Source organism: Squalius cephalus (genome assembly GCF_949319135.1).
Source record: "Squalius cephalus genome assembly, chromosome: 3".
In the NCBI taxonomy this organism is placed as follows: domain Eukaryota; kingdom Metazoa; phylum Chordata; class Actinopteri; order Cypriniformes; family Leuciscidae; genus Squalius; species Squalius cephalus.
Genome location: NC_137124.1, coordinates 9,649,471 through 9,672,212, shown reverse-complemented (window position 1 = coordinate 9,672,212; position 22,742 = coordinate 9,649,471). Strand labels below are relative to the sequence as shown.

Genomic DNA, 22,742 nt, shown 5'->3' with positions numbered 1-22,742 from the left:
TAAATTGAAAATACATTCCATTAATAGTAAATTCCTACATACATTTTCAACAAATCAAACATTAGTAACAAAATAATTTAATAACATAAATTGTATATTAATTATTTATTTATTAAAGTAAATGAATTAAATACAGTACCATTCAAAAGTTTTGAGTTGTAAGTTTCTTTTTTACTGTAGTAAAAAAACTTTTTTGTACTTTTGAAAGTAGTCTCTTATGCTGTATTTATTTGAAAACTCTTGAAACTCTTCCAAGCAGCTGATTGGTTCTCTTAAAACCAAATGACAATCGATCTGTTTGTTCTATCTACGTAACCTATTTATTTCCATCTCGAACCGGCTCATCTCAGTACATTGCGTGATGTACTGAGATAAGCCGATTCGGGGTGGAATAAATTTCCTAGCGCTGCACCTTCCCCACCACCACCCTTTTAGATTTGCTAGGGGGTTCTCCCTACTTTCCTTGCAGCAGCTTGCATTCTATTCACCGTATTGATGTGCATGTTTCGGCAGTAGCCTTCACTCATGCATCAGCAGCAGTGTAGCAGATCTAGTACGCCAAGACTATGTACATCCCATTCTTAAAGGGATAGTTCACCCAAAAATGAAAATTCCGTCATTAATTATTCGCCCTCATATAGTTCCAAACCCGTAAGACTTTTGTTCATCTTGGAACACAAATGATGATCTTTTTAATGAAATCTGAGAGGTTTCTGTCCCTCCATTGACAGCTACGCAACTGACACTTTGACACTTTACTAAGTTCATAAAGAGATTGTAAAACTAATCCATATGAACTGAGCGGTTTAGTCCAAATTTTCTGAAGAGACTCGATCGCTTTATATGATGAACAGATTTAATTTAGGCTTTTAGTCACACATAAACATTGATCAGCGAACATAAACAAAAGCTCAAACGAACCTGCTTGATGCGTGAGAACAAAAAAAAGCGGAAGCTCAAACGTGCTGTGCGTAACATTGGAATGAATCTCTAAAGTCTAAATTAAATCTGTTCATCATATAAAGCGATCGAGTCTCTTCAGAAAATTTGGACTAAACCGCTCAATTCATATGGATTAGTTTTACGATCTCTGTATGAACTTGTTGCGTAGCTGTCAATGGAGGGACAGAAACCTCTCAGATTTCATCAAAAAGATCTATTTGTGTTACAAAGATGAACGAAAGTCTTACGGGTTTGGAACGACATGAGGGTGAGAAATTAATGCAAGAATTTAAGTTTTTGGTTGAACTATCCCTTTAACATTAAATGCTGTTTAAATCTATTCCAAGAGTCTCTTGATTGAATTATATTTAAAAAATATAGCCTATATAAAATGAAGCAGCTTGAGTTACTGACAGGGCAACAACATTAGAAAAAGGGGTTTTGTCAAATGAATGTGCCGTATTCTTGGTCCTTACAGTGTAGACAGCTTCATTGACTGGAATGGGAGCGATCAAGTTTTGTTGTGTAGTGACACGCTAAATATGTAAGATTGTGTGTCAGTCTTTCTGCCAGGCTGTCTATGAGGCAGTCAGTCCTTCTGGTTCTCATGTATATTTATGAATGTTTGTCATTCTCCTGTTTATTGGCCTGCTGGCCTGTTGGGGATTTCCATACATCCTGTATTAGCATATCTCCATAAATATGCATATAATGACCTGCATATTTGGATCATATAGATACTTTTTCATGAATATTCTGCCTAAATGTATGTGCAGTGGGGAGAGGATCACTGTGCCTGCTGCGAATGAGCCCATCATGCCCCTATTGTCATTCACAACTGTTTGTGGCAGCAGGCATTTTGGCTGCTTGTCTGAATACCATCATGAGTGTGTGTGTGACGGAAGCTGGTCTACCCATCAGCCTCTAGAGAACACATCCCCCCTGTACCCCCGCCCCAGGCACTGCCGGACCTTGGGAAAGGGAGCTGTTTGTGAGCTAGTGTGTGCATCTGATGGCCATGATGGATTGGGGCCGAGACGGGTCATAGGGTTAGGATGTTGTTGCCAAGACAAACAGCTGTGCTTGTGTCTGGGGCAGGTGTTTCATAGTGTCTCAGCATATTGAGAGCACCCAAATCAATACCAGCCTCCATTTATGGCCGAGAGTGTGTGTGTGCGCTGGACTCTGCCTTTGAATAGAGGGCACCGATTTGTGTCTGGAGCATGCTGTACAGTTCTGCCCATTTCTTTGTTGTTTTGTGCCTCTTGTTTATTCGTGTGTGTGTGTGTGTGCATGTGTGTTTTAGCTTCTGTGCTAAAGTGAAAGATCTGGAGGTGATGATGCAGAATTTGATCACTTCGACCTTCGAGACGGTGAACTGTGTGGAGGAAGGAGTACAGCTGCTTGACATGTTTCAGCACCTGTCTGGAAGAGAGGTCTTTCTCACACACACTTAGCCTTCAATTCACACACACTTTATCACCTCCTTTAAAACCTTGCGCACTGTCAGAGCGCAGCTCTCCTTAGCAAATACAGTGAATACAAATGACTCCAGCAGAACAGACCACACACAGACTTTCCATGTCACTTCCTTTTCACTCTCATTTACTCAAAAGTTCAATAGCAGGACCACACACACACACACACACACACACACACACACACACACATGCCCTCTGCTCTCTCACCTGTCACCTGTCTCTTTACTTAATGTCATTGAGATGTTTACCTCATTAATCACCTTCATCTCTTCTGACTTTTGTCTTCCCCTTCAGTCTTTTCTCTTCTCCTTTGCCCGTTCGTTCTGTCATTCTCATTCAGCTTTTGAGTCTTAAATTTCAAAGTGCTGCATTATGCATTATTGCCAAAGAATTAGAACAAATAATAAAAAAGTCTAAGACAAAAATATGCTACTGAAAGTAAAGTAGAATGAAATACTAATAAACAGATTTTATGAAGTAATAACAAGGCATTGGCAAATGATCATAGCAGTGATTTGTTCTGCATTAAGCAAATAACAAGAGGCTGTGTATTACAGTAATTTAATTTTACCACTGTTTACCATATTTCCTGAGTGTTTCTCTTTTATATCTCTCTCAGGCCATCAAGCGGACCATTGACAGGAAGACGGTGGATCTATACGCTCTGCTCAGTGCTGAGTTGGATAATGTCAGTATGGTGATGTTCAGGACGTCATCTCTCATTCCTGCTCATATTCCTCAACACGCAGGACAGGTCCACCTGATCCGAGCCCTCCGCTCACAGATAGAAAGACCTATGGAGGTGAGATTCTGTGTGTGAGTTAGAAAGACTGAAAGAGACAGTGTGAGATGTTGGTTAAACCTTCAAAAAATCAAACTACAGTATAAGATCAGGGGTGGGAATCAAAAACCTTGTTTTATTCAGAAACGGTTCTGGGTAGGGTTGCACCAGCCGTTCGTAATTTCTTTCTTAAATTGGAACGTAAAGTCCACACTAGAGGCTTAGTAACTACTAGCTAGTTTGTAACTAACTCTGTACTTTATTCCGTTGCACCATTTGTTCATAAGGCAGAGCGTAGCTAGTAGGTCGTAAACTCTCCCTAAAGTAATGCGTAGTTGCATAATATGAGGTTTACCCTCGATTGCGGCCTTCAAATACGTGAGCAAAAGTTGTTTAAATACTGGGAATTTCAGTTTATCCTTCATTTTAGCTTCTTTTGCCTCACTTAACTAACTGTAAAAATACGTTTCCATTAAATACAATACTTAATCGTAAATAACATAATAAGTGTTTTTATATGTAAATAACATTCAGAAACTGTATTTAAAATGAAATTAATAAGGATAAATAAGTACTGCTACAAAAAAACATAAGAAATAACATTTATTGATTGTGACTGATTTTATTTGACATGCACAACACGGACCGATGGGATAGAGGGTTCGTGTTGATGAGCCGCAAATAAAGTAATCTATTCACATAATGTTCTCTCACTTAAAATGTAAGCGAGTGTAAATGTCAGCATTATCATATACAGTATGTGACCCTGGACCACAAAACCAGTCACAAGGGTCAATTTTTTTAAATTGTTTTTTGAAATTTGAATTTATACATCATGAATATTTATTTATGAATAAATAAGCTTTCCATTGATGTATGGTTTGTTTGGATATGACAGTATTTGGCCGAGATAACAACTATTTGAAAATCTGGAATCTGAGGGTGCAAAAAAATCGAAACATTGAGAAAATCGCCTTAAAAGTTGTACATCTATGTTCGTGATATTCCTGCATTCACTCACATAAATATATATTTTTTATATTTACGGTAGGAAATTTACTAAATATCTTCATGGAACATGATCTTTACTTAATATCCTAATGATTTTTGGCATAAAAGTAAAATCGATAATTTTGACCCATACAATGTATTGTTGGCTATTCCACAAATATACCTGTGCTACTTGTGACTGGTTGTGATCCAGGGTCACATATGTCTAAAGAATTTAAGTCTGTCAGGTAAAAGAAGAGCTTATTGATCCAGTTCAATCTGTCTGCTATTTTATAGTTTATACATAGAGTTACGCTTCAACTAAGTTTAATGGTGCAACGCAAAAATATTTAGTAGTGCGTAAGTTGTATCTTAGTGCCCATTTACGTCAAAACTAGGCTAAGTTGTAACTTGTTGTAACCGGCCCCTGGTGTTTAAAAAACACATTTTGGAACTTATCGATTTTCATGAAATTCTGACAGTGCAGTGCCATGGCAAAAGAAATGAAAAATTAGTTGTGAACTTGTAATAAGTGAGAAACACTGGTCCCCCTGAAACAGTGTAATTTTATTATCATTTATATACTGTTATACTATTTATTAATATTTTGAATTACATTTTCATATTTTCAGTTTTAATTTTAGTAATTTTTATTTGCTTTTGTGATTTTGGATTACTTTCTACTTATAAACTTGTTTTTTGTATATTTCTATTCAACTTGAATTTTCATTTCAGTTTTATTTTAATTTGTAATTTTAGTACTTCAACATAAATTCTTTTATTTCAGTCAGTTGCCATGACCGATTAGTCCGATTCACTAATGAATGAGTCTTATTAGCTGGTTCTTTTTAATGAACCAATCAAAACAACTCCCAATGAGCCTCATCAGTCTAAAACCAGTCCCTCATTTACTTTTGTTCACATTTAGCTTAAAATAAACCAAGCACATAAGGTTTTGTGGGATCAGTGTAATAGGTTATATATAATGTACAGTAGTTAGGATTAATTATTTTGTGTTTCCTCAAAGATACAAAAAAAATAATTTAATAGGATTTCATTTCCCAAGATATCAAACATACTGAAATCAAACTGACTTGAGTCCCCACCAAAAGCTCTCATATAAAAATCCCACTGTCAAATAAAAGTATCACAGTTTCCTGAAATATGCTTCAACTAGATATGTGTTAGGAGACCACAAGGTGACTAATCAGTTCAATCCCAGCATGCACCAGGCCATACCCTTTTTCCCTCACCCTTTATAGGTGAACTCAATTGGGTTTTACAGACAAATGAATCGGATTCCAACCCAAAACCTCCACCGGTCTGAATCCGGGAGGTGTCAGAAACAGCTTAACTCCATTGATGAGCTCTTCTCTGTGTTGACGAGTGTGTCAGAGGCCAGTGAGGGGCCCCAGCAGAGGCCCTGGAGTCCAGCCAGGGTCCAGCCACATAGGCCCTAATGCTATTAAAGCCAGCTGTGCCGCCACATACTTACTTTCTCGTTCTTTTTGTCACTTTCCATTTCACAAACCCTTCCTCTCTATTTCTGTCTCCTGTTTTCTCTTTCTTTCACTTCTCATCTCTCTTTTTCCTCAGTTTGCATAAAGAGCACATCGCCTCCCCATTGTGTTTAAATTCGTTTTCCACTTTCTTTAAGAAGGCAATTAAGAGCTGGCATTCGCTTTAATTGGATACAGATATGATTATATTGCATTTCCCCACAACTGATCCCAAAAAGCCCCATAGAGAAACAAAAGGGAGGCTAAAACCAAAGCTTAATGAAGCTCTGATTGGGCATGGTAAAATATGTTTACATATTTACTGCATAGCCTATGAGAAATTCCTAACATGAGCGATGTTTACCCTTGGTTTGTTTAGCTTAGTTGTGCACTGACGGTTGTTTTGATTGTTTGTGACCTTGCATGTGTGACTCGGTAAGATCTCAAGACGTTGTTTGCTTGTAAGTGATGATATGTGCGCTCACAGAAGGCTCTTCGTTCTATCTGAGCTCTTCCCGTCTGTTTGTCAACGTGTGTTTTTTGCACATGTGTTGTCTAGGTTCTCCGGCGCACTCATTTCCTGCCTCGCATCAGCAGTGGAGAGGAAGTGCATGTGAATTATGCTAGGCTGTGTCAGATTCTGGATGAGACTGTGAGGAGGAACTTCACAGACTGGAGTCAGAGTCTGAACAAAAAGTGTCTCAGCAGTCTTGACCAGCCGCTCATGATCCGCTGTAAAGGGAAGGCGGGCTTGTTGGACATCAACTTTGACAAGTACGTGATCACACTAACACACATATACAGCCCCTCCAGTACCATTAGTAGTGTGTATATATATATATGTGTGTATCTCAGAAAATACATTTTTTAAATATATATTTATTGCCATTTTGCCTTTAATGGACAGGACACAGGACAGTATAGAAATATCATAGTACATACACTTCACCTTCTTTCTGATGAGGGAAAATTATTGTCAATCCAATTGATCCCAATGGATTATATCCTATGCTACACTGAATATTGTGTTAGACTTTAAGTTGAATATGTTGTGAATACTGTTTATTATTGTCCTTAAGCAACCCATTTAAACACTTTAAAGAAATCAAGTTGTGCTAATGTTAAATCGTTCATGACCTGTAGTCATAATGCACATTACTGGAGTTGTTTTATACGTGCTGAATGTTCTAGTGTGAATACAAACACGCAGACTGTGAATGTACAACTGTTTTTGTGTGTTAAGGAACCTATTGAAGATGTTCAATGAGATTCATTACTGGGACCGACTGCTTTTTGAGATCCCTCACTACGTCTCAGAGGTGTATCAGCGCAGAGAGGAACTGCACAACCTGAGAGAGAATGTCCTCCTCGTTGTTAGAGACTATAACAGGTCTGTAGGGCTGACAGATACTGACTTTCTCTCCCACATACTTGCAGACAAACTTGTGAGGACCATCCATAGATCTCTTCTTATATCATCATCATATTTTTGGCACTTTCTATAAATCCAAAGCGCTTTTTATTTTATTTTATTTTATTTTATTATCCGTTATATGATCTATTCAAATGCAATATATTTAGTGCTTATTGCTAGAAAATAACACGGTAACACTTTACTTAAAGCCTTTATATATAATGCATTATAAAAGTATTCTTAATGTGTTTATTATGCCATGCAATACACATTACAATGCATTGTATGGTTTAATGAATAACTGTAATCACGGTTATATTACATCATAATACATATGTTACGCCTTTAGAAAGTATAATACATTAAAACGCATGACAAACAATCAATCTCAGATGTAACAAGGAATCTGCAAATATTATAATTCATTTTAACTTTGGTAACAGTTGTTTATGAAAAGATATAATGCATTATACATAAAGGTTAAGTGTTAACAATCACACAGTCAGAGAAATTAGGCTGTTAAATTATACTTTCAAATCTCATCTAAAATCTGTAAACAGCTCATAATATTTAGTTTCACCTTCTAAGTTTGATACGTAACATTCTCCTAAGTTGGATGTAATATATTTGTGTGGAAATTATCTGTAATTTACTTCTTATTAGTATAGAAAAACAAGTGGACTTTCACACACAGATGCATCTTTGCCGTTTTCATACATATTTAAACGGTGTACTTGTCAGGTAACTTCACATCTTTAATACACGTTCTGCACAAACTGAGTATTTACATTCCATCAGCCTCAATGTACACATCTCCATTCAAGAACTTTAGCGCATCTGGAGAAAAGCACTTGAATTAAATGCGTGCACACACACACACACACACGCACGCACATGCACACACACATACACAATACCAATGAACAAAACAATTCACACTTATATCCCTCGTTGTGTAGTGAATAATAACCTCCTCCTCTCTCACATAAGGCTCTCAGCGTGTACACACACACACACACACACACACACACACACACACACACACACACACACACACACACACACACACTCTCTTCAGACTGGAGGACTCATTGTAACTCTCAGAGGGACAGAGTGAGTCATCTCTGTCAGTATTGTTACCACATTTAATGCATTCTACACATGCCAGCTGGAAACAAACACTTAAACCCAGCACAAGCTAAACAGGCCACTTGCCCCAAATGGCAAAGCACATCCACTTGTTAAGACTTGTTAATCCATTTTTACCACCCTCTTGTTCTGTTATGCTTTTAAAATGGCCTTGCTTGTTTTTGAAAATGCTGTAAAAGAAATGTGTCAATGGCGGTAAGACCTAAATGGAAAATGGAGAACAGCAGTGAACTTCCACTTGTATGTTTGTGTTCACTCTCAATCAGAATCATTAAGGCTCTGAATGCAGATGAACTGTGTCTCTTTTCTGAGAGAATTCGGTTCTTGGATAAGAAAATCCAACCAGGCCTGTCAAAACTGCACTGGTCCACGAAAGGAACAGCCAGCGCCTTTATCAATGACTGCAGAGTGCACTGCAACAAGGTAAGTCGTTTCTGAAACACACACACACGCACACATGCACGCACATAGATAGACATCCAAATGGATAGTATTCCTCTAGCAGACAGAACTCTTCTGGACTTTCCCTGAGCAGAGTAATATGAATTTCAATGCTGGTCCAGTGCACACCCATCAGATACACACAGGTGATGAAGCTGGTCAGCCAGCATGAGCTCTCTGGTAAAGCTGATGGACAGAGCTGGGCCGTAAGCCTGGTGCGGACAGCAGCCTGGTCATTTCAGGAGAGAAACCTCCTGAGCTCCATTTGGAGTCCTATAATGACAGAGAATTATACAGTAGAAAAGTGGTTCTCAACCTTTTTTACTGTAGGGTAGATCTCTTCACGGGTCCACTTCGATCTGAAAACCCGAAGACCTCTTCTCTAAGGCCTCATGTCTTTTCCAGACTAAATATTTTAGAGTAATATTTTGCATAAATAGTAATGTATATTCTTTAAAATCTATACAGTTGCCCGTGAATATTATTATTAATATCAGTGGTTAAATCAGTTGTGCTGCTTAATATTTTTGTTTAAAAAAAAAAATACATGATACATGGATTGATGATGAATAGAAAGTTCGAAAGTACAGCGTTTATTTGAAATATATAGAAGTCTTTACAGTCCCTTTTGATCAATTTAATGCTGAAAAAACTATTCATTACTTTAACAAACTTTCTCAAATAACCCTCTATCAGCAGGTGTGGCAAAAAACAGAAGTTCATTTTGGACCCTGTCTACAGTTATTCAAGAACAGAAGGCTTTGCTCTTGTTTTGTTCTGATACAGCTGTGTCCATTTTGCTGCCCGATATTGCTTTTGTAATGCAAGGGAAAGGCAGCAGGCTTTACTGAGAATGGAAGTGCGACTCAGTGGAGTGCAATTGTGAAATCTATTCACTTCCTCTGCTGGCTGTCCATCACTCTTACATTGTACAAGGCAATATGATATTAAAGCACTGGCAGTGCCCTTTAGCCATGTGGTAAAGACACACACACACACACACACACATAAAGGCATGCAAGCAGAAACATGAATGCGCCATCTACTTTAATGAAGGCCGCACAGGCATCTCAGTATAAAAAGCCCCAGCGTCCGCAATAAAAGGCAGCCAGCCTCGATTCAGTGCCCGGTTCTCTATAACTCAAGTCAATGTCAGACGTCCTTCGAGCCCAAAACAGAGCTGGCAAGAACTTCACTGGTAATGGAGAAGTGTGGAGAACACGACACATCTGAGCTTACACACACCCACACACATTTAGAAATGTAAGTATACATTCTACACACTCGTGCACGTAGAGTAATCTTCCCCTTTGAGGCTTATTTCACGTGACGCGTTTCATCCCATGAAAAAGGCATGAGACGAGCTGACATGTAAGATGCTTTAGAGAACCTCTGCGCAAACTCTCAGAACCGGCTCAGCTCCGCTGCCCTCCGCAGATTGAGCAGGAAAAGCTCGATGCTTTGTGGATAAGAACTGCCTCCTTTGATTTTAAGCACAGGGATGGGTTGAAATCAGATGCTCTATTTCTGTGGAAGAGAGAGAGAGAAGGAAACATGAGCTGGAAAATCCTGCTGGAAAACCCCTGCTGCTCCGTTTGAATGTGTTTTCCATCCTTCTCCCACCTCATTCCTCTCGCACCCATTCTCTCATCTATTCTATTCTATGCTTTGCTTTTGCTTTGCTTTTTGTCTTTAATTTCTTGTTTTGTTAACTTGTTTTTGTCCGTTTTTGCTGTGTTTCTTTGGCCGTGTTTACACCTGGTATTAAGATGCGTTTTGTTCGATTGGATCACAAGTGGACGACGCTAAATACAGGTGTAAACGGGGTCTAAAAAGTTTTGAGTTTGTCCACTTTCGACCACTTCCAGTGGTAGTTGAAACGAACCGGATTTATTTCATAGTGTAAACGCTCATGTGGTCGAATGTGTTCAAACAGCCACAAAAGGCCGTCTTCTCTCCGTCTACTGACCTCATGCGTAACATTATGGGAAGCGGCTAGCCAGACGGGATTTAAACTTTGGCTGGAGACCCAAGTTTGGTTTGAAGAAGAAATACGTTCCAAGCACAATGTTCTCTCACCAGTCCTGATTTCTGACAAGCGTTCGGCTGATCTTGCGGCTGTCTGGACGTGTTCATGTGTAAATTGCGTGACCTTATTCCATCCATTAGATTGAAAGATCTGAAAAAGCCCATTCATTTCCCCGCCCATAGACCCTCCCCTCGAAGAAATCAGGACAGAAGTGGTTGAAAGTGGACAAAAGAGACGGATTAAAACACCAGGTGTAAACGGGAATGTGTCTCCCTCGTCTACTTGTGATCCGATCGACCAAAACGCATCTTAATACCAGTGGCCAGTTGCATAAACTTTGTTTAGTTTAATTTTTTCAGTTTAAATTAGATCAATCTACGGTTTTAAGTAACTGACTTTAAAAAGTTTTGGCCAGTCTTAAAGAAAATAATTTGATGACTAACTTGTAAGACTAGTGTAAGCGTTTTATGCAACTGGCCTCAGGTGTAAATAGGGCCTTTGTTTTGTTTTTGCTGTTTTGTTTGTGCTTTTGTTTGTTTTGTTTTTGTTTAGTTTTGTTTTACTGAAAACATTTCGAATACCTTAGCAGTCACATAGTAATACTTTTTTTAAAAAGTACTTAGTAATAAAATTGTGGTGGTGAGTTTTGCATTGGCAAGCACCACTCAAATTCTCTGGTTGTTTTTCAACCACACTCTCTCTCTCTCTCTCTCTCTCTCTCTCTCTCTCTCTCTCTCTCACTCAGTTCCTTTTTTTCTCATTAATTTGATCATTAGTTGGGACAGCCTAATGGAGGAGCACCTGGGCTTTTAATGATTGCTTTGTGCCGTAACTCCTCTCAGAGCAGTTAGTCAAAACTACCTGTGTGTTGCTCGCCACTACAGGTGAAAAACTATTTATTCCCATATGTTTTTCCAAATAGAAGGGTCCCTGTGAATGCTAAAGTACTGATTCACAATAGCTCCGATTTTGGAACTTTTATATGTGTGATGCTATCTACTGGAGTCTGTGTTTTTCAATACGGCAGGCATCCACAGAATCAGTAATAGACCTGCATGTGATAAAGTGGTAACTCATTTCAAACGATGGTGCAATAATCTCAGGGAAAGTTTATAGAAATAACAAGATGTGTGTAGCCTGGATTTTTTTTTTGTCTACAAAAATGTATTAGAACAGTTGTTAATCTAAACAAGCCAGGGACGTACTGTTGATTTTCAGATTCAAATCTTACAATTTACTAGATGATCAAATCTTACAATTTATTGAGCTGTCAGCTGTGTGTTTTTGGATTTAAATTTGTGCTATCTCTTTGTTTTTCGCTTTCTGTGTAATGAACCTCTCTCCTCTCCCACAGGTTCAGTTAGTGGTGGACGAGTATAAGGCAGCTATCCTGGCCACCTCTAAGCTCTGTGAGCAGATCAGTGAGCTGATTCTGGTGCGTGTGGATGGCAAGATGTTTCATGGAGACCTGGAGTTCCAGGAGGATCAGCAGAATCATCAGCATAGCCAGCTGCTCCGACTGCAGAACGCACACCAGGACATCGTCAAGATCATGGCCAGAGTCTACGGGACCTTCCACCTAGATGGCCCTGAGGTTGGACTGCTGTCTGTGTGTTGTAGCTTAGGATCTTTTCCACTAAAGCGCTAAACGTCTTGAGGTTGTGGTACAGTAATTTTAACGCACTGAAGGATCGTTGTTGGTGTAAACTTTTCATAACGCACAGCCTTAAGTGGCTTCTTGCTTTTATAAAATGGCAGCAACTGCAATAAGAACCAGCTAGTTTAATTGCACAGACATATGAAGGTAAATTTATCACCCCATTGTGAACTAAGGTTATTCACTGCATGTGTTTTAATAAGTAGGGATGCTCAGATGAGGATTTTTGCAGCTGATATCATATGACTACCGATTTCTTGTCATCACATGCGGCCGATTCCGATCCTGATCAAGCTCTTTGTTGACTGTCACTGTTAACCCCTTACACCCTGAAGGCATTTTAATGATTTCATGTGATTTCAAGTGGCATACTTAAAGGAGAACTCCGGTCAATTTTAACATTGAGCTCATTTTTTTGTACATTTGGAGTGCTGTCAATACAGAGAACAACGACAAAAATCGGTGTTGCCTACACCGAGTTATTCTATTTTTAAAATTTGCACCCTGTTGACTTCAATGGGGCAAGTACTAAACCTGCTTTTAGCCTCTTAACATCCTTGATGTGTCATTACAAGTGCACAGAAAATGTGAGTGATTCCTTCTGAGTGAACACGAGTGAGTCTGACTGCAGTAGATGTGAAAGATATGTATAAAAATGATGTTATTTAAGCCAGCGCAAATACCTTTGTTTACATCCTGTTTTTCGGTTGAAGTCCAAAGTAGTCGATTGCAGAGTTCACACGCATAGGTTTAATACCTATGATCACGCGCGTGAACTCGGCAATCGACTACTTTGGACTTCAACCGAAAAACAGGATGTAAACAAAGGTATTTGCGCTGGCTTAAATAACATCATTTTTATACATATCTTTCACATCTACTGCAGTCAGACTCACTCGTGTTCACTCAGAAGGAATCACTCACATTTTCTGTGCACTTGTAATGACACATCAAGGATGTTAAGAGGCTAAAAGCAGGTTTAGTACTTGCCCCATTGAAGTCAACAGGGTGCAAATTTTAAAAATAGAATAACTCGGTGTAGGCAACACCGATTCTTGTCGTTGTTCTCTGTATTGACAGCACTCCAAATGTACAAAAAAATGAGCTCAATGTTAAAATTGACCGGAGTTCTCCTTTAAAAGTAATGGCTTCTAACTCTGCAAAAAAAACAAAAACAAGACAAGACATGATTTCATTTCGGCTCACAAAAAAGTGATGTAGTTTATTGATTTATTTGGTTATCATTCACACTAGACATGATGACTATTAGAAAGTATATATGACTTGGGGGTTTTACTGAACATAAAAATTACTTACATGTGTACATGTGTATAGCATTAAAATACTTATAATTACATAGAATAAGTAACAAGTATAAAGAACCTGGTTGATGAGTGATGATCTGTTTTAGCTGTGCACTCCTTTTCTATGGCGCATGGTAAATCAAGACCTGTCAAATGTAGCGATCAATCCAATCCATGTGCGCTTCAGTTGTAAAACTGTACCTGAACATCGTCCCTCGTACCCACCATACCCGAGATCCTAATAGTAATGTTTCTAAATCAATGAGATCAAAAGTTAATTTAAAAGTTAACCCCATTGACTTTTATTGTACTGACAAAATCAGTTGAAACTTTCTTCAGTTTTCTTATTTTTTGGGTGATCTATACCTTTAAGTATGTACAACGTCACAATAATATTTATCTCTGCATACTTGCATAAACTGTAACATACTTGGGTTAATAAAAGCATCATGTTTGTGTTTTCAGGTGCAACAGCACTGGGTGTCATACATGGAGAAGTTGGATCGAATGGTTGAGGAGGCGTTTCGTGTGAATATAAAGCGCTCTCTGCAGGAGCTCTCTAAAGCCGTCAATGGAGATGGCAAGACTTCCCCAAACCCCTTATTCAGAGTAGAGGTGGTACTGAAACAACAAACTCCTCGATATCCTGCTCAGGTGCACACAAACAGACACAGACACTTTCTCTTTGTCAAATCTAGTAATGCAGTAGTCATTAAAAACAAATTTACGTGACGAGGTGACTCTTACCTCACATCTAGACATCGTTTTGTCAAACATACTGTCCCCTCTGTGATTATTTCAGGGTATAAAAGTGTACATAAAAGCTCTGTGTCAGTGCAAATCATTGTGTTGGTCACAGAGAGCTGCTGGCCATGTGTTTTACATACAGCGTAAAGACACTATCATGCATCAAGCAGAGGGCATTCAGAACACCGCAACCTCTATAAATCACAGCTGTGGCTGCACTGCTGCGTTATTCAGCACTCCACTCTACTGCTATGGGTAATGTCCCATGATGCTTAGTCAGCTAAACAGAGTGAGAAAGGAAAAGCAGAAACGTTAGTTTGGCTTAATTGAGTATATTTTAGGGACATTGGTTGCTTTGGTCTGTGGAGACAGACTGCCTGAGGCAAAGCGCTCTAAGTGCCAGAGGGAAGGGAAACGCATTAATGCTAGCTCAGGACACACTATTAAAGGCCCTCTCACACCAGATGCGAAATGAATAAGCAAAACAAATCATTGATGAATGGTCTGTTCACACCAAGAGCGAAAACGAACATCCGTCAGGCTGATCGACAACCAAATTCACGGTGGTACAATATTTGCCGCTACACATCTTTTCCAGCTCTCACAGTGGAGATGATTAGAAACGGTCACAGAAAACCACAGGATGTTGGAGAAGCTTGCAAGATCAACATTCTGTCATATTTCAGCAATAAAAATAATGGATTCTGAGACTCATGATTCCATATTTGAACATTTTTCTACACTTACACAGTCAGAGCAATAACAAGTACATACTTCTGTGATGAAACTCCATTAAGAAAATAAGAAATTGTGGACGGTTTAATGTGTACGATTAATTACAAAAGTGATGCAGTGCTCATTAACAGATCATTTATTAATGTGCATTATTTGTGTGGAGGAATTAAAGTGTAACTTAGCAAATGTTCAACACACTTTGTACTGTTACAATGTCGGTAGTATATGTAAATGAACAATGTTTACTCATTCTCTGTTTTACCTGGACCGAGAAATTCATGTTTATTTGTCAGCAAAGACTATCAGGGCTATCGTCAAAACTACAGATTACTACTGCATTTTCGTATTTTTGTATCGGACAGTCGGTTATTGTAAGAGCAGGTTTATCACTGAAAATTGTATCGTACTTTGTCTACTCTTTAAAAAGCTTTATGGTATAACTGGAGCAACAGCTTTCTGACCTGTACGTGATGCCGTTTCACTTTGAGCGGAACTGACAGAATTGCAGTTTCTCTCAATTCCTGGTGCATTTATGATTTTTATATATATTAATTTACATATATTTTATGTTAGCTACAATAAAAAATACAGTTTTTTACAGTTTTTACTGTCACATGATCCTTCAGAAATCATTCTAACATGCTGATTTACTGCTCACGAAACATTTCTTATTATTATCAATGTTGAAGACAGTTGTGCTAAATATTTTTCGTGGAAACCACAATGCATTATTTTCAGGATTCTTTGATGAATAGAAAGTTTACTAGAGCAGTATTTATTTGAAAGATATTTGATGTAGTTTTATGTCAAATTGATGTTAGTGCATAAAATATGCAAATATCTACATATTTACAATCACATGATACTTGAATAAACATTTTCTATGACTTGCAGGTTGAATATTACGATTCTGTTCAAAGTCTTGTTTGACCCCCGTTTTTTTATCAACATTTTATTATAGGTTTCAGCTGTGTCAGAAACATATATCACAGAAATTAACCAGAACAAATAAAATAATTGTGTAAATCAAACAGATGCCATGACCTTGCAGACCAAAATTAAATAGTTATATAAGACAAGTACACATAATTCAAGGAAGTCAAGGTTTTAGGGTTTTTTTTAACAATATCTCTGACCAGCTTTGAATAGCTCTGTCCTTTGCCCAATTGAGTTTAGCAATGTCTCTGAAGCAAGGAAGCAGAAGAGGTGGATGGTTCTTGTTTGCCCTTTTAATTAAGTATTTTTCCTCTCTGTGTGTGTTTTTCCAGGTGGATTTCTCTCCTTCTCTCCAGAAACTGGCGCACATAGTGAACAGCATTAGCTCTCAGCTCATCAAGACCATCTCAGTGTTCAAACGTCTGCCGGATCTACTGACCCGCCAGCACTCGCAGAGCAACCCCATCCACAGCATCATCGGTAAACCCTCTCGCTATCTCATTCACCACATCCCTCCATTTATCCTTCATGCCCTTTTTATATTCATGTTGTGTTTACTCACCCTCATGTCGTTCCAAACCCACATGACTTTCTTCTGTGGAACACAAAAGGAGAAATTATGAAGAATTGTATAGGGTCCACTCTTTTCGTACAATTCTTCAAATTCCTCCTTTTATGTTTCTCTGAAAAATAAAGTAAAATAAACACAAAGCCACAATGATGACTAAATAATGACAGAATTTCCATTTTTAGGTGAAAAATCCATTCACATCATCATTTGTGAATTGCTCATCAGTGGTTGTTTGGCATCAACAATGCTTTCTGTGTTGTTCTCACTTCCTCCCTTTCTTTTGATTTCAGAGCAAGATGAAGAGATCTGTAAGATTCAGGGAGCCATAGCTGCAGGAATGGTGACTAATGCATCTTTCCTGCAGACTTATCTGAAGACCTGGGACAAACACAGAGAGATCTGGGAAATCGAAAAAGACGGCTTTATACAGCGCTACCAGCGGCTCAACCCCACAGTAGCCTCCTTTGACGCTGACATCGCCAGGTCTCTATCTTTCCTTCAAAATGACTGTGTAATGTTGCAAAAGCAGCGTCTAAATCATGGGTATTCATTTAAATCCAAGAGGTCCGGTCTCTATATTTCCTTCCCAGTGGAGGTTCGGGCAATACTTTTTTGGAATAGTTATAGATTTCCATCTGGGCAGCAGTAGCTCTTTGTAAAAGGGGAAAAAAATCCTAAACAGTCAAAGTAATCATCAGAGATGAGTATATTGGACCCTTTAGAGGCAAAGAAAAAAAAAAAACACATTATTAGTTGAGCCCAAATGGATATGATTATATGAAGTAAGAGCAGGTGTTTTATCAGGCTATTATTATTTTTACATTTAGATACCCATGTATGGCAGAAGGCCATGTGACTGATAAAAGATACTGTGGTTCAGGGTTTTCCTCTGGACTATTTTTATATTTTTCTTAAAATAAGTCAACTAAAAACAAACAAACAATGGACATAATAATCAAAACGCCTTAAAAAAAGTTAACTACGTTCTTTCCTTGCCATAAATAATTTTTTCCTATTATAACATTTATGATGAAATTCTCTTAAAATGCTGATTAACAATGCTAAATATAGATGAAAAAATGTCAAGTGTGTATGACAGACAAAATACTTGTATTTGCTGGATTTTCGCTTTCTGCAGTGTTCAGCGAAAGTATCTATTTTGCTGTTCACTGTGTTACTGCTACTGTTGTTAAAATAACCGCATCATCTGCAGCTTGTGATGTGACACTTTAAGTCTTTAGCGTGCGCGTGCACGGAGTGGAAAGGGCTTGAATGAAGCGCGTTTGGCTCTAGATAAAAATATTAGAGGATCAAGCGCCGAAAGATCATTACCATAAACAACACTGAGCACTTGTGGTGTGAACCGTTCCGTTGTTTTGACACGCTGCTCACTTTAAACTGTAGAAACCGTAAAATGGTGCTACTGTTCTCACTAGTTGACAACCCCTGGTCTAAATGCTTCAAAAAGAGTATGCTAGTAACACTTGTGAACTTCTGAATTATTTGTAGTGGTACCAATAAAATAAAATGTTTCTTTAGTGAACAAATCCACTGAAGGATTCAAAATCATCCTTTCATACATGCATTTATTTTCATTTAAATATATAGTACACCAGAATGGTGTGTTTGAGTTCACATGAAAACGATGGATTCTGGGGATCCCCATATGACATATTCAGCAAGACAATATATATAGATAATTTCATATACATTATGTAAATTCACTCACCTAGCCTCAATATCAATATCTCTGCTCTCCATAATTAAGGTAGTCTGTACATTATCGACGGGATCAGTTCAAACTAATATCACGCAATTTACGTCTCTACAATGATTGGTTCCTATAGCAAGGGAGACTAGCCTCCTCTGCGATGTATTTTTTCCTCAACACTCTAACGCTGAATGTGAAATACTCAATAGTGATTGGCTATTTTACCAACAGAGGCAAAAGTCTCTGGCCTCCCCCTCCCCATTTCTATCCCCTCAGACTCGCCTTAGCACAGTTTTCCGAACGATTGTAATTATAATTACGTCGTCAGATTCGGCATGCTCGGGGAAGCTCGTTTTATTAATATTAAATCGTCCTTCTCCCATTTTCACTTCAAAATTCTGGGTTAGCTGTGCCTCCGTTGTCTCCCCTGACGAGCCGCCACTGTTGACATGTCTGTAGCACAGAGGTGCCAGTTCTGTCCACATCTCTTCCCTAAAGATTTGATCTGCACTAACCAAATCGTTATCATGTCAACAGTGGATGCTTGAGGCTCTGTGTGTGTGTGTGTGTGTGTGTGTGTGTGTGTGTGTGTGTGTGTGTGTGTGTGTGTGTGTGTGTGTGTGATTGCGCATTAATGACCTTTTGCATGTTTGTGTTGTCTGCTGTCCCAATTAATAGCTGACCCAAAAATGTAAATTCGTCATCATTTACTCACCCTCAAGTTGTTCCAAACCGGTGTAAATTTCTTTCTTCTGTTGAATACAAAGGAAGATATTTTGAAGAATGTTGGAAACTGAACAGTTTTGGGGCACTATTGACTTCCATAGTATTTTTCTTTCCTACTATGGAAGTCGAGGGTGCCCCAAAGTGGCTTATGTAAAACTTTTCTGTTCAGCAGAACAAAGAAATTTACACAGGTTTGGAACAACTTGAGGGTGTGTAAATGATGACAGAATTTAAATTTTTGGGTGAACTATCCCTTTAATGTCTCAAGTTTTTTCCACATCAAATAATGCATGCAGACACTTTTTTTAATGACTATTGTTAATCTAAGTCATGCTTTATTTCTTTACACTCGCTCACAGAAATAATTCATGTTGTACACTTCAGTTATTTTCTTGAAATTTAGGTACGTTGTGCTGCTGAAATGACAAATTAAATGGCTGTTAATAGGGCAGCCATCATGACTGAGCAAAAAAAAACACATCACCAAATTACATTATCTAACAGATCCATTTAAACAAAAAGTAATTTAGAGGCAATTATTAATAATTTAAATCATTGTCTGTTAAAATGTACCATTAGTAGTGGTAATGAGAAAACAGTGTGGAGAAAATATAGTCCTGATACAATCACAACATTCTTAGGAAAGAACAATCAAGAGACAAGCATCCAAGTGTCCGTCCTTTAACTTCTCCACTTACTGATGTATCATGGGAGAATACATTTTTATTTGCAAAATTGTTTTCATAAGGCAGCATAAAGTTTTGTTTTTGAGAACTTAGTTGATGGACACAAGGTGGTTTTCATTATTATTCAGGGATATATAATGAATGTATAATAAAATATAATTTACTTATTTTATAGATTTTATCTAGACCTGATGTCTTAATTTCCAAAAACACAACTGCAAACAATCTTCTTTTTGAATCAGGACTGCGGTAATAGAAAATTATGTAAAAACCTAAAATAAAACATTAAATGTTAATGTAATCTTTGTTTAGAAAGGCAAACGTCTCTTGTGTTTAGAATTTGCATAATAGGATTTTTTTAAATATATAATTTTTAAATATATAATTCAAGATTAGTTTCAAGAGAATTATTCACTTCATTTACACACCCCTTCCCCCTCTCCCCCTGTCTGTCTCTCTTTCTCTTTCTCTTTCTCTTTGTACAGATACACAGAGGTGGCGAACAACGTCCAGAAGGAGGAGACAGTGTTAAGTTTGCAGTTCGTGTTGCTGGATTGTTCTCCACTCAAATTCTCTCTGTTGCAACATTGTAACGAGTGGCAGAGCAAGTTCACGCAGCTGCTCAGCCTTATGGCCAGTTCCAAACTCAAAGAACTGCACAGCTTCCTGCAGGAAAACGCTCTCAGGTGTGTGTGTGTGTGAGACCCACTCAAAGCACTGTTCCAAAACCCTGCCTCGCTGTCTGCTGTCTATATAAGCAGCTGGGATCCTAACTGAAATGAAACCTCATAAGTGACCGATTTGAAACGCTCTTCATGGGCAGCGACTGTGATTAATGGTCACTCATGCATGCCACGCCAATTAACACCCCTCACGTGAAGAGCATAAGAGACTCGACAAACCTCTCTGTTGATTTCAATAGAGTCTGACGTTAGCATGTTTCTAAGCCTGACGCTAATAAATACTTCTGTCGACTCGAAAGAGAATATGGAGATTTGGAGGCGGGCTCTTTTGTTGGGGTGTAACAATATATCGCACAAAAAAATTTTAGTAATTTTGTTGTGTTCTTGTCATTTGTACATGTTTTTTTTTAGTATGTCTATATAGTTTTTAGAAATTTGTATTTCATTTTCAATTTTATTTCACCTTATAGCAACACCCTTGCCAAAGCATTGTGCTAAAACCACTCAGAATACCTTAGCAACTCCAAAACATATACCCAAATGTTATCTTAGTAGACAGCTCAATAAGAAACAGGGCAGCAATACTGTATGTGGCTAGTTCTGTTATTGTGCTTAATTGACTTAGAATAGGCATTAAATATTTAGCAAGCGCATGTAGTCATTGACTGTGCATGTTTTCAGGCTGTCTCAGCCTCCTCAGACTCTGGTGGAGATGGAAGAGAGTCTAAAACTTCTGCAAACTCTGCAGGCAGATCTGAGTAAAATCGAAAGTCAGATTCCACCCATCCATGATCAGTTTGCCATCCTTGAGAAATACGAGGTTCCCGTCGACCCCGCTGTGAGTGTCACACGCACACACACACACACACACTCCCTCAGGTGTTCCAGTCAAATTGTCTCCTAAATACACTTTCATCACCCGCCTCTATTCCATATTTGACTACGCTTTTATTTGAGTCAGCGCTCTTATATTCTCTCTCTCTCTCTCTCTCGCTCTGTCTCTGTAGGTGTTGGAGTTGCTGGTGGCTCTGAATGCAGAGTGGGTGTGGTTCCAGCAGGTTGTGATTGACAGTGACATCATGCTGAAGAAACACAAAGACATGATGAAGAGTGGGCTGATCCTCTCCTCTGAGGAGTTTAAGAAGAAGACACAGTCGGCCCTACAGAGCTTCATTAGCAATGGTGAACACACACATACACATCTTCGACTGTTATAGGATGGGAAAACACACACACACACGGTCAAGTACTGTCTCAGAGCCTACTGTGAGCTTCACATCCCAGCATGCCTCTTATTCTGTAGGTCAGTTCGCTACATGTGCGGCACCGCAGGCCTTTGCTTTCTGGGACCGTGGGTGTTCTGCATGGTGGGGAGTGCTGGGTAGAGCCATCAACCTCCCACATGCCCCACGGCACATCACAACCAATTAGCCTTGAGATAATGTTTTAGAACGCCATGGAGCCTCACCTACCGCAGAAGTGACCGTCACACTGACATCGTGCCCTTGACTGCACTCTCAGCTTGTCTGTCTCTCTCTCTCTCTCTCTCTCTCTCTCTCTCTCTCTCTCTCTCTCTCTCTGTCCCGTACTGCTGCTCTACCTCCTGCTGGTGTCTCTGCGCTGTTTATTCTCTGCTCTATTAAAAACGGGATTGAAAAGTTCTTTTTTCTATCTCGCACTGCCACCTCTCTTCACGAACAGCCACGTTGTGCCGAACTGTATCAAAGAGGACAGAGTTTTCGTCCTACTTTTCCTTCCCTCTTCTTTCATTCCTTCCTTTTTTTCTTGCACTTCTTTGCTCACTCGTTCTCCATCTCGTTTCCATTGTGTTTGCGTTTCCTTGTGATCGTTGATAGCTCTGTGAAGTCTGTTGTTTTTCAGTTTGATCTCCTGCCATTCCTTCCCCGCGTCTTTCCTCCTATGTTCTTCTCCTCCCACTATGAATCCAAAAGCCTTTCCGTCTTGATTCAGACAAAGTTGGAGTTTTGGCACAGTCTTAGCTTTTGCGCTAAGTCAACACGTGGCAAACACGCTTGTCGCTCACCGTTATTATTTCCCACAATCCCACAATTTCCGAACGTGGGCGGCAGCTGCAACTTGTAGAACGACTGGATTGTTTGGATTGTTCCAGCAAACAATGGCGGGCTCCTTCAGGTTAATGAGGCCAGGAAGCAGCTTTGTGCGGAGAGAAATTTGTATTCAAGAGAGAGAGATGGTTTCAATAATATCACACTCATTCAGTCCAAACACATACTACTGG

General features: G+C 38.8%; 1 protein-coding gene across 1 annotated transcript in view; it reads left to right on the top strand.

The window, feature by feature from the left end:
• dnah2 (dynein, axonemal, heavy chain 2) overlaps positions 1-22,742 on the top strand; it is a 154,784-nt gene that overhangs the window by 37,103 nt on the left and 94,939 nt on the right. The window contains exons 12-23 of the mRNA XM_079867707.1: positions 2,249-2,378; positions 3,043-3,225; positions 6,253-6,467; positions 6,937-7,083; positions 8,523-8,679; positions 12,081-12,320; positions 14,153-14,341; positions 16,438-16,585; positions 16,967-17,159; positions 20,285-20,485; positions 21,164-21,320; positions 21,490-21,664. Coding sequence (XP_079723833.1) covers positions 2,249-2,378; positions 3,043-3,225; positions 6,253-6,467; positions 6,937-7,083; positions 8,523-8,679; positions 12,081-12,320; positions 14,153-14,341; positions 16,438-16,585; positions 16,967-17,159; positions 20,285-20,485; positions 21,164-21,320; positions 21,490-21,664 — 2,135 coding nt within the window. The remainder of the gene's footprint in view (positions 1-2,248; positions 2,379-3,042; positions 3,226-6,252; positions 6,468-6,936; positions 7,084-8,522; positions 8,680-12,080; positions 12,321-14,152; positions 14,342-16,437; positions 16,586-16,966; positions 17,160-20,284; positions 20,486-21,163; positions 21,321-21,489; positions 21,665-22,742) is intronic.